We start from the raw sequence: 18069 nt of genomic DNA on the forward strand, positions 1-18069 counted from the left end.
CTCCAGTCAGGTCAGAGACATCCTCCCCTGGCCCACCCCAGATAAGGTGGGAAGGGATGGGATGGGGAGAGTGTGGGGGTCCTGGGCTAGGGGTGGGGTCATGTGGGGGGTGGTCACAGGGGTTACTCCCCTGACTCCCAGCTTCTCCCCCCCAAAAAATTTCCCCACCAGTTGCTGTCCCAGCCCGTCAGTGTAAGCAGCTGGCGCGCCGGGACACTTTGTTTACTTAGGTTTACCTCCGTGCCTGCGGACGCTCAAGGTAAACAAACCATCTCGGCCCACCAGCGGCTTATCCTGATGGCCCGGGAGCCAAAGTTTGCTGACCCCTGAATTATAGAGTCGGCTTATGAACGGGTTATAAAAAATTTCCATTTTTACTTATCCATCTTGGGGGGGGGGGTCGGCTTATAAATGAACCGGCTTATGATCGAGTATATACGGTATCTTGTCCCATCCTTGAACAGCTTTTGTGTTACCAGTACTTTTCTGAAGTGTATAGAATCATCAGGTTTTCCAAACATCCTTTTTCAAACCCTAATGTTTTTCTCAAACTGGTGCTGTATCTTGAGGTATCCCTGCTACTTTTGTCTGAGTATTATTTGTAAATATGTTAATTTAATTCCACCAGATCTGTTTTTTCCTTGTATTTTTCATGTTGCCCAGGTTCTGAACCCACGCTTTAAATGATATTCTATTTATTTTAAAAAGAGGTTACTGAAATACTATGGAACTTGTATCAATGTGGAATCTTGCAAATGAAACACTTTCCTCTATATTGGAAATATTATTTTTGTTTTGTTTCTGTTTTACAGCTTCTTGAAGGAAGTTTTGCCAGAGAAGTCAGTCATGAAGTGGATGGACTGATTTTTCAGCCTACAGGTGTAAGTTGCAATGGAACTTAATTTTATTATCTTAATACATTTAAAATATAGGATTGAAATCTTCCAGTTACATTCCTTCACTTGTGCTAATGACAAATTTTTCACCATCTGCTACTAATGAACATTTTTCACCATCAAGAAGTCTTTGCTTTGGTGGAATTACTGTCGATCAGTGCTTAATTTATCAGGGCTTTCCAGGGCTGATCCCCAGCATCTCTACGATTGGCAGTTCATAGCCCCGGCACCTCTGGGCTTACTGTGTCATTTAAGAAAGTAAAAAAATTGCTTGAGCCCTGGCACCTCTTTCATTACAAATTAGGAACTGCCATAGATACACTGTTATTTCTGTTTCTCCTGGTTCTTAATAAAATTGCCATTACAGAACTGAATGGAATCTGTATGCTGTGTTCTGTGTGTCTTTAGAACCATTAACAGGAATTTAGTCAGAGGAGGAGGTTGCTATGTGCCATTTCACGTGTGCAGTTTGGTACAAAGACCAAAATAATAAATAGGTAAGCAGTTCCCTCTCATTCAGTTCCTGTTTTTATGAAGCCTCTGGATTGTTGAAGCATTGGTCTGTGACCAAGCACTGGAACCACAGTGGTAATAGACCAGATTAAGTACAAATTGGTGTTCAGTGACTTTACACAGCTGCTACTATTTGTCACTTGTGCAAACTAGGCCGTAAAGTGTGAGATCTTTCTGTATCAGTAGAAAAAAGCGAGAGATCTTTCTGTATCAGTTACTTAGGAACAAAGGCTGAGTACTCAATGTAGTTGGCTTCCTCAGGGAAATTTTAAGTGTTGCTACACTGATTTAGTTGGGGATTGGTCCTGCTTTGAGCTGGGGGTTGGACTAGATGACCTCCTGAGGTCCCTTCCAACCCTGATATTCTATGATACCTTAAAATTTGGTAAAATTGTACAATGCATACCATTTTAAGTGAAAATTGACTTTTTAAATAATTTGCATAATATGATATATGTGTGACTCCTCTCTAAGAACTGAGAGTAAAGATTGGGTGCACCAAAAAGCTTCCTGAGAGAAATACAGATGGATCTGTCAGTTAACTGTCCTTAACAACAAGCAAAACATTACAAATGGCTAGTGCTCAGACTAGAAGAGATGAGGACAAGGGAAGTAATTGTATACAATGCAAGTTCATAGAAATGGTTTGCTGAAATGCTAGTGTGCTTTTTAACTATTAGAATAAATTTCTTTTGAAAGCAATTAAATAACATAATTTCCTGATATGATCTCTTTCCATTTTGGTAAACAGTGTCTTTCCACTCACCCACAAAGCAAAGAGCTCTCTTTATCTTACTTCCTTACTTGTAAGCATTAGTGTTGGTGATGTCAGCCCAGCTCTAGGAATAGAACTAACCTGTGCTCTTCTCTGCTGGTTCTGCAGCAGCTAAACACAAACAAGTGACTGACTTGGCCTTTTTTGTTTCTCTGTGGCAGAGTTGTAAGTTTAAAAAAAACACCAGAATATGAACTTGATAACACCAACTAGAATAACATGGCACACATTAAACAGATTAAAAACTGGCTAACTGACAGGTCTGAAAACATAATTGTAAATGTGGAGTCATCATTGAACAGGTGTATTCCTAGTGGTGTCCCCTGCAGGAACGAGTTCCTGCCCCTATATTATTAAAATGTAAACCAATGGGGGGAAAAGGTTCCAAATGCTTTGTATTGAATTGAAGAATTCATGTAACTCAGGTTACATAACTTTATTTATCACAGCCATTTCTGCCAGTAGTAGAATTGTCTAGGAGAGTATCCCTAGTCTTTCATTTTGTTGCAGGAAATAAGTACCTAAATCATTGGTACATTTTTAGAATTTGTGCTTTCTGATTTAGCATATAGGGAAGTTTGTAACTGAATAAAAGCTTCATGGGATGTATAAAATGCTCTTAATTACTTTTTATTTTAAAATATTGGTGAGACTTTCATAGCGCAATTATTGATTACATTTCAATATATATTGTTTCAGGATTTATTAAACTTAGTTTTGTTCAACTATTGTTAATCACTTATTTTTAGATTGAGCAATGTGTAATTTTCTCAGTGTATTTTGTAGCTTGAGTTGAGATAATGTAAAGGATGAACCAAAGTATTCTTTCAAAAGGAAATATTATGAATGTAGGAATATTAGATAACAAAAATAAAATAGGCTTACTTAAACTGAAAGCCCAGGAATTGTTATTTGAGGTTGCTAATCCTCTGTTCTTGTATATTACGGATGTTTTAGAACAGTGGGAGACTTTATTGCATATCAGCAATGTTTAAAAGCAACAGAGTGCAGTGAAGACACCTTGAGAATATTAACTTGAATTTTCTTATCTTTTTATTCTTAAGTTTGCAGTAGCATCAACAATGTTTTAGATGTTTTCCAAATACACCTCTACCCCGATATAACGCTGTCCTCGGGAGCCAAAAACATCTTACCGTGTTATATGTGAAACCGCGTTATATCAAACTTGCTTTGATCCGCTGGAGCGCGCAACCTCCTCCCACCCCCCCCCGGTGTCTGGCTTTTAAGCCCTTCTCTCTTAGGCCTGGTCTACACTAGGAGTTTATGTCGAATTTAGCACCGTTACATCGAATTAACTCTGCACCCGTTCACACCACGAAGCTATTTAGTTCGACATAGAGGTCTCTTAAATTCGACTTCTGTACTCCTCCCCAACGAGGGGAGTAGCGCTAAATTCGACATGGCCATGTCGAATTAGGCTAGGTGTGGATGGTAATCGACGCTAATAGCTCCGGGAGCTATCCCACAGTGCACCACTCTGTTGACGCTCTGGACAGCAGTCCGAGCTCGGATGCTCTGACCAGCCACACAGGAAAAGCCCCGGGAAAATTTGAATTCCTTTTCCTGTCTGGGCAGTTTGAATCTCATTTCCTGTTTGGACATCGTGGCGAGCTCAGCAGCACTGGCAACAATGCAGAGCTCTCCAGCAGAGATGGCCATGCAATCTCAGAATAGAAAGAGGGCCCCAGCATGGACTCATCGGGAAGTCTTGGATCTGATCGCTGTGTGGGGCGATGAGTCCGTGCTTTCCGAGCTGCGATCGAAAAGACGGACTGCAAAGATCTACGAGAAGATCTCTAAAGCCATGGCAGAGAGAGGATACAGCCGGGATGCAACGCAGTGCCGCGTGAAAATCAAGGAGCTGAGACAAGGCTACCAGAAGACCAAAGAGGCAAACGGATGCTCCGGATCCCTGCCCCAGACATCCCGTTTCTACGAGGCACTGCATTCCATCCTAGGTGTGGCCGCCACCACTACCCCACCACTGACCGTGGACTCTGAGGATGGGATATTGTCGACGGCCGGTTCCTCGGACATGTTAGCGGACGGGGAAGATGAGGAAGGAGATGAGGAGGACGAGGCAGTCGACAGCGCTTACAATGCTGATTTCCCCGACAGCCAGAATCTCTTCATCACCCTTACAGAGATCCCCTACCAACCGTCCCCAGGCGTTAACCCGGACACAGAATCAGGGGAAGGATCAGTCAGTAAGTGTTTTAAACATGTAAACATTTATTTTTAACAAAACAGGAATATTAACAATATTAACAATGGGTTTTGCATGATTACTTTGCCCTAGGCGCTTAACGTTTCAGTCCTTGGCAGTGCAACTACTGAAAAAATATCTAGCAATGTCCGGTTTAGCATGATTGTTTTGCCCTAGGCGCTCTACTGTTTAGTCCGTGCCACTGCAGCTACAGTAAAATCCGGTCTATATGTCCGGGGATAGAGCAGAAATCCTCCTGGAACATCTCCACGAAGCTCTCCTGGGGGTAATTGGAAAGCCTTTGCATCAGGTTCCTGGGGAGAGCGGCCTTATTGGGTCCTCCGTGGTAGGAAACGTTTCCGCTCCAGGAGACAATCAAGTACTCGGGTATCATTGCCTTGCAGAGCATGTCGGCATACGGCCCTGGTCTTTGCAGGCTTTCCCGAAGCATCCGTGCTTTCTCCGTCTCTGAAATCCTCGTAATGTCGCTCATGGTGACCTGCTTTGAATTAGGTAGGGGAATGTTAGTATTGGGACTGCTTGCCTGTTCCTTTACAGAACTGTAACCGGCGGTTTACAGCCACGCGTTGGAGGCGGGAGAGGAGCAGCATACAGGGATCTTTCCCTGGGACAGCCGCGAGGGGGTGGAACAGGGGCAGAGTTCATGCTTGCCGGATTGCTGGCAGCAGGGACTGGCATTGCTTTGAACGTGAAAGGAGGCCAGTGCTGCTATTAAAGTTTTAAGCAGCCACAAGTCTACGGCTTACCATGTCAGCCTGTTACCCAAATTCCGCTGTCCTGTCCCTCTTGTCTGATCTGCACTGCAAGACCCCAGGCACTGAATGCGAAGGCCAAAAATTCGACCTTGTCCTGAGTGCGCATGTGATAGGTGCTGTGCATGGTCTTGTTCACAGAGAAAGACTATGTTCTTTGTTCAACCAAAAATTTATCTTTCTGAGGAATTCACTCCCTTTTTCCCATCCCACAGCTGCGACTGTCTCACAAACTACCCTGGCATCACACTCCCAGAGGCTAGCGCAGATTAGGCGTAGGAAGAAGAGGACACGGGAGGACATGTTCTCAGAACTTATGGGCTGCTCCCGAGCCCAGGCAGCCCAGCAGACCCAGTGGAGGGAGAACTTGTCCCAAATGCACCGATCACACATGGAATGGGAGGAGAGGTGGCGGCAGGAAGACCAGCAGGCAACTCAAATGCTGCTTGAACTAATGAGGGAGCAAACGGACACGCTCCGGCGCCTTGTGGATGTTCTGCAGGACTGGAGGCAGGAGGACAGAGCCCCGCTGCAGTCTATCTCTAACTGCCCTCCCCCGCCACAAAGTCCCACACCCCCCTCACCCAAAATCCCAAGAAGGAGGGGCGGCAGAGTCCGTGAAAACTCTCACTCCACCCCTGCAGACTGCTCAAGTACCAGAAGGCTCTTATTCCCCAAAATTTGATAAGTCCTTTCCTTCCCGCCTCACCCAAGCCCCCGTCCCAATTTCATCCCCCAGTTTCATGTGTGGTTGCTAATAAAAAATACGTTTCTGTTAATTACTGTTTCCATCATGTTCTTTTAGAGGAGAGTCTGTTTGAAGGGGGGGAAGGGGGTTGGTAATTGGAGAGGACAGTCACCTTTACCAGGGTACAGACGCGGGGGCAGGTTCAGCAGCATGGCACACACACATTGCAGTCACTAGTTACCCTGGTCAGTCTGGGAGGTGGTTTTCATGTTCTGTGGGGGGGCGGGGGGGAGGCTATGTGACTTTGTGGCGGGGGAGGGCGGTTAGAGATCTTATGCAGCGGTCCTTATCCTGGATCACAGAGCCACGCAGCAGGGGATCTGTAACCGTCCTCCCCCTGCCACAAAGTCACATAGCCCCCACACACAGAGTCCCGAACAGGAGGGGTGGCAGGCTCCGTTGAAACAACCAGTCCACCAGTGCGGAGCTTGTCATTCCTGGAGTTTAGAAGCGTCCTTTGCATCACTACACTACACCCGCTCACCACCACAGTCTGCGACCCAGGTTCAACACTTTCCCGCGAAAACAGTAATAAAGAAAACGGTGTTCATTAACAAATTTCAAGTGATTTTATTTTTAAACGTGTGTTGGAAGGGGGGGAACGGGGTGAACGGGGTATGTAACTGGAGAGGATAGTGAACATTTACTGGGTAAAGAAACGGGGGCAGGTTCAGCTTCTCTTTAAACAAACTTAATAGTCACAGGTTACCCTGCTCACTCAGGAACCTAGCTTTCAAAGCCTCCCGGATGCACAGCGCGTCCCGCTGGGCTCTTCTAATCGCCCAGCTGTCTGGCTGGGCGTAATCAGCAGCCAGGCTATTTGCCTCAACCTCCCACCCCGCCATAAAGGTCTACCCCTTGCTCTCACACAGATTGTGCAGCACACAGCAAGCTGCAATAACAATGGGGATATTGGTTTCGCTGAGATCACAGCGAGTCAGTAAGGTTCTCCATCTCCCCTTGAGACGGCCAAAAGCACACTCCACCACCATTCTGCACTTGCTCAGCCGGTAGTTGAAGAGTTCTTTTTCACTGTCCAGGGCGCCTGTATAGGGCTTCATGAGTCAGGGCATTAGCGGGTAGGCTGGGTCCCCGAGGATGACTATAGGCATCTCCACATCCCCAAGAGTTATTTTGTGGTCCGGGAAGTAAATACCTTCCTGCAGCCGTCTAAACAGACCAGAGTTCCTGAAAACACGAGCGTCATGAACCTTGCCCGGCCATCCGACCTTGATGTTTGTAAAACGTCCCCTATGGTCCACCAGTGCTTGCAGCACCATTGAAAAGTAGCCCTTTCGGTTAATGTACTGGCTGGCCTGGTGGTCCGGTCCCAGGATAGGGATGTGAGTTCCATCTATAGCCCCACCGCAGTTTGGGAATCCCATCGCGGCGAAGCCATCTATGATGGTCTGCGCGTTTCCCAGGGTCACTACCTTTGAGAGCAGAAGCTCAACGATTGCGTTGGCTACTTGCATCACAACAACCCCCACGGTAGATTTGCCCACGCCAAAGTGGTTCGCGACTGACCGGTAGCTGTCCAGCGTTGCAAGCTTCCAGAGGGCTATGGCCACTCGCTTCTGGACAGTCAGGGCTGCTCGCATCCGGGTGTCCTTGCGCTTCAGGGCAGGGGACAGCAACTCACAAAGTTCAAGGAAAGTTCCCTTACGCATGTGAAAGTTTCGCAGCCACTGGGATTCATCCCAGACCTGCAGCACTATGCGGTCCCACCAGTCCGTGCTTGTTTCCCGGGCCCAGAATCGCCGTTCCACAACATCAACATGACCCATTGGCACCATGATGTCCTCGGCGCGGGGTCCCGTGCTTTGTGACAGGTCTGTGCCACTCTCAGACTTCAGGTCCTCACCGCGCTGCCGTAGCCTCCTCGCCCGATTTCTCACCATCTGCCTCTGGGCAAGGTGGATGATAAGGTGCTAGGTGTTGACAACGGCCATAACTGCAGCGATGGTCGCAGCGGGCTCGATGGTCGCAGCGGGCTCCATGCTCGCAGTGCTGTGGCGTCCGCGCTGTCACTGACCAGAAAAGTGCGCGAACTGATTTCCCGCCAGCACTTTCAGGGAGGGAGGGCGGGAGTGACGGTTGGATGACGACAGTTACCCAAAACCACCCTCGACACATTTTTTTCCCCAGAAGGCATTGGGGGCTCGACCCAGAATTCCAATGGGCAGCGAGGACTGCGGGAACTGTGGGATAGCTGCCCACAGTGCACCGCTTCCAATGTCGACGCTTGCCCCGTTAGTGTGGACTCACAAAGTCGAATTACTGTCCTTAGTGTGGACACACACGTTCGACTTTGTAATATCGATATCACATATTCGATTTAAGTAAAATCGAACTACTCTCGTAGTGTAGACATATCCTTAGGTCAGTCCTATCTCCCACCCCATTAACATACAGGAAGAATGACCACAAGGGTCATCAAACGACAAGAGGCTAGAGCCTTGCTAGTGCCCACTCAGCTAGCAGGCCTCTGGCCCCCACTCCCACACCGTCCCCAAACACATAAACCCTAACAGATCACACTGTAAACTTTAAGTAAGCCATGGGAGGAGGGGGAGGGGGAGGGGGGGGAGACAAACAAGCTCGCAGCTCACTTCAAGGATTAGTGCTCACTCCTCCTTCATCAGGGGATCTCCCTTTCAAACTTGCCTGTTTTAATAGTTCTGGGATTCATTCTGGGATAATTATTTTTTGCCAAAGTTGCAGTGTTCAATTTTTGTTAATTTGGGGAAGAGTTATTTCTATTTAAAGATAGTCTATTCAAAACATTTGTTCTTGTGCTCTGTGTTCTTTATTAAATACTAGGGAGGTAGTCTCATGCATGTGTAGACACTATTACTAGCTTCAGGAAATGCTGATGTTGAGAATAGAGGTGGTTGGAGAAAGGTATTCTGTTTTGTGAAGGAGTTTGATATTTAAAAATTTGGTTTAATTCTGATTCAGAATGGAAACCAAAACATTTGAAATTCTCTATGAAAGGGAATGGTGTCCCAGCTCTGGGGAAGCCCTCCAAGTAGGCTGCCCCAAAGCCAAACACCTTGGAAGCCCTGGAGACCCGGCCCTAGGCAGTCTGCGTGGCTGGTTTCTGGATCTTTGTTGAAATCAGTCTCTGTAAAATGGTTTAACTTCAATGACTTGGAAAATTCTGATGGAAAAAGAAATTTTGTTGGAATTTTTCTGACCAGCATTAGTGTACTGTGACAGACCCAGACCAGTGGGGTACAGGAGTCTGGTAGAGGACAAATATACTGGTCACTGGATGAGTAGTTTTCTGTTTCCTGAGTGACCAGAGAAGGGGCTGCACTAGAGTAATCAGGAACCTGCTAGAACCAGTTAAGGCAGGCAGGCTAATTAGGACACCTGGAGCCAATTAAGAAGAAGCTGCTAGAATCAATTAAGGCAGGCTAATCAGGGCACCTGGGTTTTAAAAGGAGCTCACTTCAGTTTCTGCTGTGAGTGTGAGGAGCTGGGAGCAAGAGGCGCAAGGAGCTGAGGGTGAGAGGGTGTGCTGCTGGAGGACTGAGGAGCACAAGTGTTATCAGACACCAGGAGGAAGGTCCTGTGGTGAGAATAAGGAAGGTGTTTGGAGGAGGCCATGGGGAAGTAGCCCAGGGAGTTGTAGCTGTCATGCAGCTGTTACAGGAGGCACTATAGACAGTTGCAGTCCACAGGACCCTGGGCTGGAACCCGGAGTAGAGGGCGGGCCCGGGTTTCCCCCAAACCTCCCAATTGACCTGGACTGTGGGTTCTCCCAGAGGGGAAGGTCTCTGGGCTGTTCCCCAACCCACATGGTGAATCTTTAAGGCAAGAAAATCCGCCAATAAGCGCAGGACCCACCAAGATAGAGGAGGAACTTTGTCACAGTACCTATTATGTATATTGAGGTCTGTTTTCTTTCTGTGCTTTCTTCGCTTCTCTCTAAGTTCCCAAGTATTAACTGAAAACTCAACTTTGCTCTTTTCTCCTTCTGTTTGAAAACCAAATCACGCTACACTTGGTTGATAAAAGTAATACTGTTGATGTAGTCGTTTTAGACTGCTGAGAAGGATCTGGGAGTTGTGGTGGAACATAACCTCAACATGAGTCAGCAATGTGATGCTGCTGCAAAAAAAACAAATGCAGTTTTAGGTTGCATTAACAAAGGCATAGCATGCAAATCACAGGAGGTGATAGTACCACTCTACTTGGTGCTTGTTAGGCCTCAGCTGGAGTACTGTGTCCAATTTTGGTCACCAATGTATAGGAAGGATGTAGAGAAACTGGAGAGGATCTAGAGGCAAGCAACAAAGATGATCAAAGGGATGGAATGCAAGCCATATGAGCAAAGACTGAAAGAACTGGATATGTTTAGTTTGGAGAAGAGGAGATTAAGGGTGGGACATGAAAGCAGTCTTCAAATACTTGAAAGGCTGCCATAAAAAAGATGAACAAAAGTTTTCTCTTGCCACAGCGGGCAGGTCAAGAGGCAATAAATTCAAACTTCAGCATAGCAGATTTAGATTAAATCTCAGGAAAAAGTTCCTAACTGTAAGAACAGTAGGACAATGGAACAGACTGCCTAGGGAGGTTGTGGAAGCTTCTTCACTGGAGGTTTTCAAAAGGAAGCTGGATAGCCATCTGTCTTGGATGGTTTAGACCAGTGGTGGGCAACCTGCGGGCTGCACACGGCCCGTCAGGGTAATCTGCTGGCGGGCCGCGAGACAGTTTGTTTACCTTGACAGTCTGCAGGCATGGCTGCCTTCAGCTCCCAGTGGCCACGATTCATCGTTCCTGGCCAATGTGAGCTGTGGGAAGCCCTCCATTGGTTTAGACCCAACAAATCCTGCATCTTGGCAGGGAGTTAGACTAGATGACCCTTGCAGGGTCTTCTAACCCTATGATTCTATGATTTTAGACTTCTGTGAGGCACTGGACTTGGTACCACTGGACATTTTGATTAAAAAACTAGAATAACATGGCACACATTAAACAGATTAAAAACTGGCTAACTGACAGGTCTGAAAACATAATTGTAAATGTGAAGTCATCATTGAACAGGTGTATTCCTAGTGGGGTCCTGCAGGGAGGAGTTCCTGCCCCTATACTATTTAATATTTTTTATCAATGACCTGAAAAAAAAAAGTCATCACTGATAAAGTTTGCAGATGACACAAAAATCAGGAGTCGCAAATAATGAAGAGGGATGGGTAACAGAGTGATCTGAATCACTTGGAAAGCTGGGCGCAAGCAAACACTATGCATATTAATATAGTCAAATAGTAATATATACACTGAGGAACAAAGAAAGTTGGCCATCCTTATACAATGGGGGAGCCTATCCTGGGAATTCAGGTCTCAGTGCAATCCTGTGGCCAAAATGTGATGCTTGGATATGTAAAAGAGAGGTTATTTTACCTCTGCATTGGTAGACTTGGCAGGATATGATTTTAAATCGATAGATGTTGGTAAACATCAATTTCAGCTGACACATTGAAATCGACAAACAGAATATCCCTGGGTAACAGTCAGTGCAAATGCAGCACCTGCCCCGCCCTGCCTGCTTTCCTGGGACCTTGTGCTTTCATGGGTCAGGTGTCAGAGCCCTCTGCAGTCTCCCTGTCGTGGAGTGAATGAGCAGGGTGTGGCAGCAGAGGTCAGAGGGTTCCCTGCACAGCTGCAGAGCCAGTCACCTTGGATCCCTGCAGGCTATAAGTGTAGAGAAGAATGCAGTCCTGTTGGGTCAGGATGTTGATGCTGATAAATTGGAGAGGGTTCAGAGAAGAGCCATGAGAACGATTAAAGGATTGGAAAACATACCTTATAGGAATAGAATGAAGGAGCTCAATCTATTTAGCTTAACAAAGAGAAAGTTAAGGGGTGACTTGATCCTAATTTGTAAGTACCTACATGGGGAACTAATATGTTGTAATGGATGCCTCGATCTAGCAGACAAAAGTATAGCAAGATTCAGTGACAGGAGCAGCTTACCAAGGGTTCTGGTGGATTCTCTATAAATGGCAATTTTTAAATCAAGCTAGGATGTTTTTCTAAAAGATAGGCTCTAATTCAAACAGAAATTATTTCTGGAAAGTTCTGTGACTTGTGTTATTCAGGAAGTCAGACTAGATGGTCACAGTGGTCCCATCTGGCCTTAGAATCTATGAATCTACACTTGTGATACTGATGTACAAAGCTGGAAAAAAGGGCTGGCATACCAAACCTGAATCCTGCTTGTATACATTAATTAATCAATTTGATCACACTACCCTTTAAAATATTATTCACAACAAATTCAGTGATCTTCTTAATTATAATAATTTATTTCTAGTAGTGCCTGTAGTATGCTAAGTGCTTTAAGGTCTAGAAAATATGACCTATGAGGAAAGACTGAAAAAAGAAGTAATAGGCTTAAATTGCAGCAAGGGAGATTTAGGTTAGACATTAGGAAAAACTTTCTAACTGTAAGGTAGTTAAGAACTGGAACAAATTACTTATAGAGGCTGTGGAATCTCCGTCACTGGCGGTTTTTAAGAACAGTTTAGACAAACAGCTCTCACAGATGGTGTAGATAATAATTAGTTCTGCCTCAGCGCAGGGGACTGGATAACCAATCGAAGCCCCTTCCAGTCTATGATTCTACAGAGGGTCAATGAGTAAAGCCTCCCCTTTGCTCTTCCTTTCCAGGCATACATACTGTACATTTTCACAAATAATGTGAGGAGAGCGATGGAGGTTCTTGACCAGTATACAATTGAAAACTTTTTGTAGGCGGTTTCATAGTGACTCTTGCCCATTTTCTCCCATACCAGTTACCCTCTAACAGCTGCACGGTGCGACACAAAATACAATTTTTTTCTCTTCTTTCCGTTTTGTTCTTTTACAATTCTTTCTCTTCCCCCTTTGCTTTCTTTCCCCTTTTTTCCACTGCCCATCTTTGTTTGTGTTTTTTCCATTCTTTTAAATTTCCCCTTCCTTTCCTGTCATTCCTCTGTAATCCTGCCTCCCTTTCCCTTCTCCATTTTCTGTCACATTGAAGTACTGCTGATGCAGGACCAAACTGCTGGGTCAACTCCCTCTGATCAGCTTTGATCCCTCTGCATGGAATAGGTTGGCAGAGCAGGGACTGAAGATGAGTGCTGATTAAAGGGAGTGAAACTGACCAGCAAACAGCTTCTTGGACAAGGTATGTCTTCCTATGTTTGTGGCCCAGATCCTGAATGAATTTGCCCTGTAGTTTGTGGGTAAAAGCCTAATACGTTGTTTGTAGTTTCTTAACATCCATCATATAACTTCTGAATTTTTAGAATAATTTGTTCTATAGGGTGACTGCAAAATTATTTATAATTTTGTACACTCATTGTGGAACATTTGCAGTTTGCCATCCTGTGTTTTTAATTGTTTAGTCAAACTGAAATCTCAAAAATAGCTTCTTATCTTTAGATGTCAGGATCAGTTCTGTGACCTGTGCCCACTCATCAGTAAAATTACTTCTGCTATCTGCCTTGTAAATCATAAACCTCACTGGGCCTCTGTAGTCTGTCTGAGAACACCTAATCTTCATGGTAGCAAACTCTTCAAAACCGATTTACCAGCTGCCTAGTACCATTATTTTGCCCTTCTTGAGAAAGGGGTAGCAGAATTATTTTATTCTAAAAGCTCCCCAAAAGAAAGTTTGTTAGCCACAAATAGTGAAGGTTTACAAGACATCTGATGCACTTCTTCTAGGCACTCACGAGAGGTTTGCGTCAGTATCTTTATTCTTTCAAATGCCTGTTTCACCTCTTGAGTCCTCTGATATTTTTACAGTGGTCAAGGCTGTATCCCCACTTTGAACTTTAGGGTACAAATGTAGGGGCCTGCATGAAAACCTCTAAGCTTAACTACCAGCTTAGCTTTGGTCCCGCTGCCACCATCTCAAGAATCCCCTCCCTGGGAAGCCTTGAGAACCCTTTCACCAATTCCCTGGTGAACACAGATCCAAACCCCCTTGGATCTTAACACAAGGAGAAATCAATCTGGTTCTTAAAAAAGAAGGCTTTTAATTAAAGAAAAAGGTAAAAATCATCTCTGTAAAATCAGGATGGAAAATACTTTACAGGGTAATCAAACTTAAAGAGCTCAGAGGACCCCCCTCTGTCTTAGGTTCAAAGTACAGCAAAACAAAGATAAACACTCTAGTAAAAGGTACATTTACAAGTTGAGAAAACAAAGTAAATCTAAGACGCCTTGCCTGTCTTTTTACTTACAAGTTTGAAATAGGAGAGACTTGTTTAGAAAGATGGGGAGAACCTGGATTGATGTCTGGTCCCTCTCAGTCCCAAGAGCGAACAACCCCTTAAAACAAAGAGCACACACAAAAGCCTTTCCCCCCCCCCCCCAAGATTTGAAAGTATCTTGTCCCCTTATTGGTCCTTCGGGTCAGGTGTCAGCCAGGTTACCCGAGCTTCTTAACCCTTTACAGGTAAAAGGATTTGGAGTCTCTGGCCAGGAGGGATTCCATAGCACAGTACACAGGAGAGCTGCCACCCTTCCCTTTATAGTTATGACACACCTCTTGAGTCCTCTGATATTTTTACAGTGGCTCATGCTGATTCCAATCTGACACCTTTGTGTACTCTTAGTTTGAATGAGGCATAAACTCCTACCCTCCCTCCCCCCCAAAAACGTGCCTCCTGTTCCTCTAAGATAAGCACACCATTTTAGTAAACTGGCTCCATTGTCTAAAATAAGCTCTCAAAGTGTCACTGAATCCTCTCAGCCTCATAACTTTTCTCTATATGCAGCACCAACAAGAGAAAAAATTACTTGAAAGAAAAGGAATAAACAGTTATATTTTCATTCCCAGGTAGCATTACATGTGGTTTTTGTATTAAACCCATCCACCCCAATCTTGACAATCTCACTGGTAACCTTGAATACTTGATTGCCTATTAATTGTTTGCACTACTTCCGTTATAGTGACCAGATTATCACCATCCTTCATTATAAAAACTTCACCCCAAATCACTAATGGCTATTATTGCATGAACTGGCTTCAAAAGGTCATGTTTTGTGTAATTAAACAGTGCCAAGTTCACTTCAACCACTTCATACGATCTCATTGCTGGTTTCAATGTTTGGCCCAATATGTCTTTTGAAAATTGCTCTGGTAGTTGAAAAACATTTGCTAGTAACTTAAATTCTGTAAGTCTGAAACTAAGCTATCCGTCTACTCGAATGAGTGATGGGTTTTTTGTGCATTATTATTTCTTCTATTACTATAACATTCATCGTGCCAGGTGGTGTAAAGACATAGAGTAGACGGAGTCCCTTCACTGAAAGGGAGGGAAAGGGACTATCAAATATTTAAAGTTTTATATACATTATTTTCCTATTCAAATATGTTTTCTGTTTTAAGTTTTGTAATTCTCTAGTAGTCCCTGAACCTATCCGTTATTATTTCCAGCTGGCTTCTTATGAACTTCACAAGCAGAAATGATTCTTGAGAGGAGGAGAGAATTGCCCCTCAAATCTGTATTGACTTGTGCTATTAAAACCTTTTTTGTTTCATTACTTATGCTGAACATCTAGCTGGTTAGTTGGGATTCCCCCACATGAAGAACATTTGTGACTAAATCCATTACCAGTCAAAATGGACGCTGCTACGCCAGCATGTATCTTTCACATTGCTGTGGGCTGTCCTTTAATGGAGAACCTGCTGTCAATTTGCTGAAATGGCACTGACCTTTACAGCAGCATTTTCTGGCCATGAATGGCTATCCGTTATTCTCAATTTCCATAGCAGGCTTCCTTGCAATTCTTCTCTCAAATTGCTAATTGTATCTCAACTATACAATCCCATCATATACTTTATGGATATTCAAAAATTTATTTTAATAAGGCACAGCATATCTTAAGGAATTTTTCCATGACTATACAGGCCATAACTTGGATGGAACTTTAGGATTGTCTTGGCCATCTTGAGCGGTTTATTTTATCATATCTCTTTAGGTTTTGATTTTATTTTTTAATCAAGGTACATGTTTTGGACACCAAAAGATAGGGATCAGATTCCATAGTTAAGCACTGAAATAAAAGTAGTTTAATTTTTCAGGTGTGATGAACAAGTGTAACTCCCTTTGACTTAAGTGGTAGCAGAGGATGCTCAGCATCTCAGAAAACCACATCACTTTTATTTAGGTTCTCCCTGCCTACATTTTCTTCAGGTTCATTTTCTGCTATCATTCCTGCTACAGTTATATTTTGAAGTGCAAATGTATGTGCTATTTACCCAACTTGAACTTCTTGTTTAATCTGATTCCCTTCATCTGCCTGCATAGATATCACTGCTATTCAGTTCTTAATGAATGTGTCAGTTCTCCTAGCTATGGTCTCTTCTTCACTTATGGGTGTACACTATCTAAAGTTCTTCATAATTTATAGGGGATTGAATTCCCTTTGCTTGTTTGCCACCTACTCATGGCAAATATCCAAATTTGGTCTAGAACTCTGATGTGCAGTTTAGACATCCCCTGTAATCATTGTCTGACATAGGATTGCTGATAGGCATTATTTATTTTCTACATGTATCAGCAGTAGTCATCCTAAATGTTTTCCATTTACCTTAATGGGGCAGTCTGGGTATATTTCATCTGAGATATCCTACGAAGTACACTAGTTATGCCTGTCCCCACTGTAAATGTCAACTGGGTATATTTCATCTGAGAGATCCTACGAAGTACGCTAGTTATGCCTGTCCCCACTGTAAATGTCAATAACTGTAAGGAGTCATTTGTTGAATTTGTATACTAGAGGCTTTCTTTAAAAAAAAAAAAAAAAAAAAAAAAAAAAAGAGAGACTTGAGTTCCATCAGACTACTAATTTCATTTGGTTATGTAGTACCCGTGTCTTAGTGTGAAACTCCAAGGAACTTGTTGAGTAGGCTTAATGCCATCCTGATAGTTGTGCATGATTTTACATATTGGCAGCCAAAAGACGAGTGACCATGTGTGTTAGATATGGGTGCTGAAGGCATGGTTTTCAGCTGAGAACACCAAAACAGGCTTTAGCTTTAGCAAATATGCCTATGCTTAAGACAATGATCTGTGTGTAATGCAGCATTCCCCATACTGTGCTATTCTGTGTATATGTTGGAAAATATGTAGAGTAAACATACATATATTCCATTGCTGAACAAAATAAGTTTATAGCCACTTTGAATTAGTGGGATTCTTCACTGAATGACATGTCCATACTTTTGGATCTTCATAGTGAGGTGGATCCACTCCCAGCCCTTCACATGTGCATACTATTAATGAAATGATCAGGTGCATCCATGGCTCTGCCCTTATGTATCCAAGATCCTGCACAGAGCTTTCTCAGGGTGGGGGAGAGGGTGAATAAGAGGAGGAGCGCTTGGAATTGAACTGAGAAATGTACATCAGCTCTCCCCTATCCCCATGTTACAATGGAATAACTAAAATAAACTGAGTGCATCCTGAATCATTAACCTCTCCTTCTCCATTCAAATTGAATGATTTGGGAAAATATCTGCAAGAGTCTGCCTTCTCCTGTTTGTATTTCAGTAGTAGGTCTAATAGATTCCCAGTACTAAATTAGTTTCTTGAGACTTCGAAGTTCGCACAAAGATCTTTCATAAAACGATTTTTTTTGCTTAGTTATTGATATAAACTAAAATAGCTATTTTTCACTTAGTTGTTGATAAAAACTAACAGTTTATATCAGAATGTTAATATGTAAATTGATCTTCATTTTGCTGCTGTACTTTATGTAGCAATCCAGCATATCAGCAGTACATCGTAAATAGACTTCATACTAGATGCAAATGAGTAAGAACAGGGTTGTGAAGTCTGGATGTTTTTCAGAGGATCACTCCCTCCACCAAACAATTGAGTGTGTTTAGTACTTTTTGAAGAGCTAGCAACTATTGTAAGGCAGAACATCTGATGATATGGTTCTGTATATAACTGGCTAGCTTACTTTGCATTCTTCAGTCTTCAGTGTTGAGTTCACTTGGAATGAGAGACAACCAACTGGTAAAGTATCAGAGCGGTAGCCGTGTTAGTCTGAATCTGTTAAAAGCAACAGAGGGTCCTGTGGCACCTTTAAGACTAACAGAAGTATTGGGAGCATAAGCTTTC

General features: G+C 43.7%; 1 protein-coding gene across 3 annotated transcripts in view; it reads left to right on the plus strand.

Moving 5' to 3' along the window:
- Positions 1 to 18069, plus strand: part of RNGTT (RNA guanylyltransferase and 5'-phosphatase) — a 409198-nt gene that overhangs the window by 240086 nt on the left and 151043 nt on the right. For all 3 annotated transcript variants that reach the window (XM_026654244.2, XM_026654251.2, XM_026654249.2), the window contains one exon: positions 813 to 881. In XM_026654244.2, the coding sequence (XP_026510029.1) occupies positions 813 to 881 (69 nt within the window). The remainder of the gene's footprint in view (positions 1 to 812; positions 882 to 18069) is intronic.

The sequence above is a fragment of the Terrapene carolina genome, unplaced genomic scaffold, assembly GCF_002925995.2.
Source record: "Terrapene carolina triunguis isolate 2854851 unplaced genomic scaffold, T_m_triunguis-2.0 Scaffold42, whole genome shotgun sequence".
In the NCBI taxonomy this organism is placed as follows: Eukaryota; Metazoa; Chordata; order Testudines; family Emydidae; genus Terrapene; species Terrapene triunguis.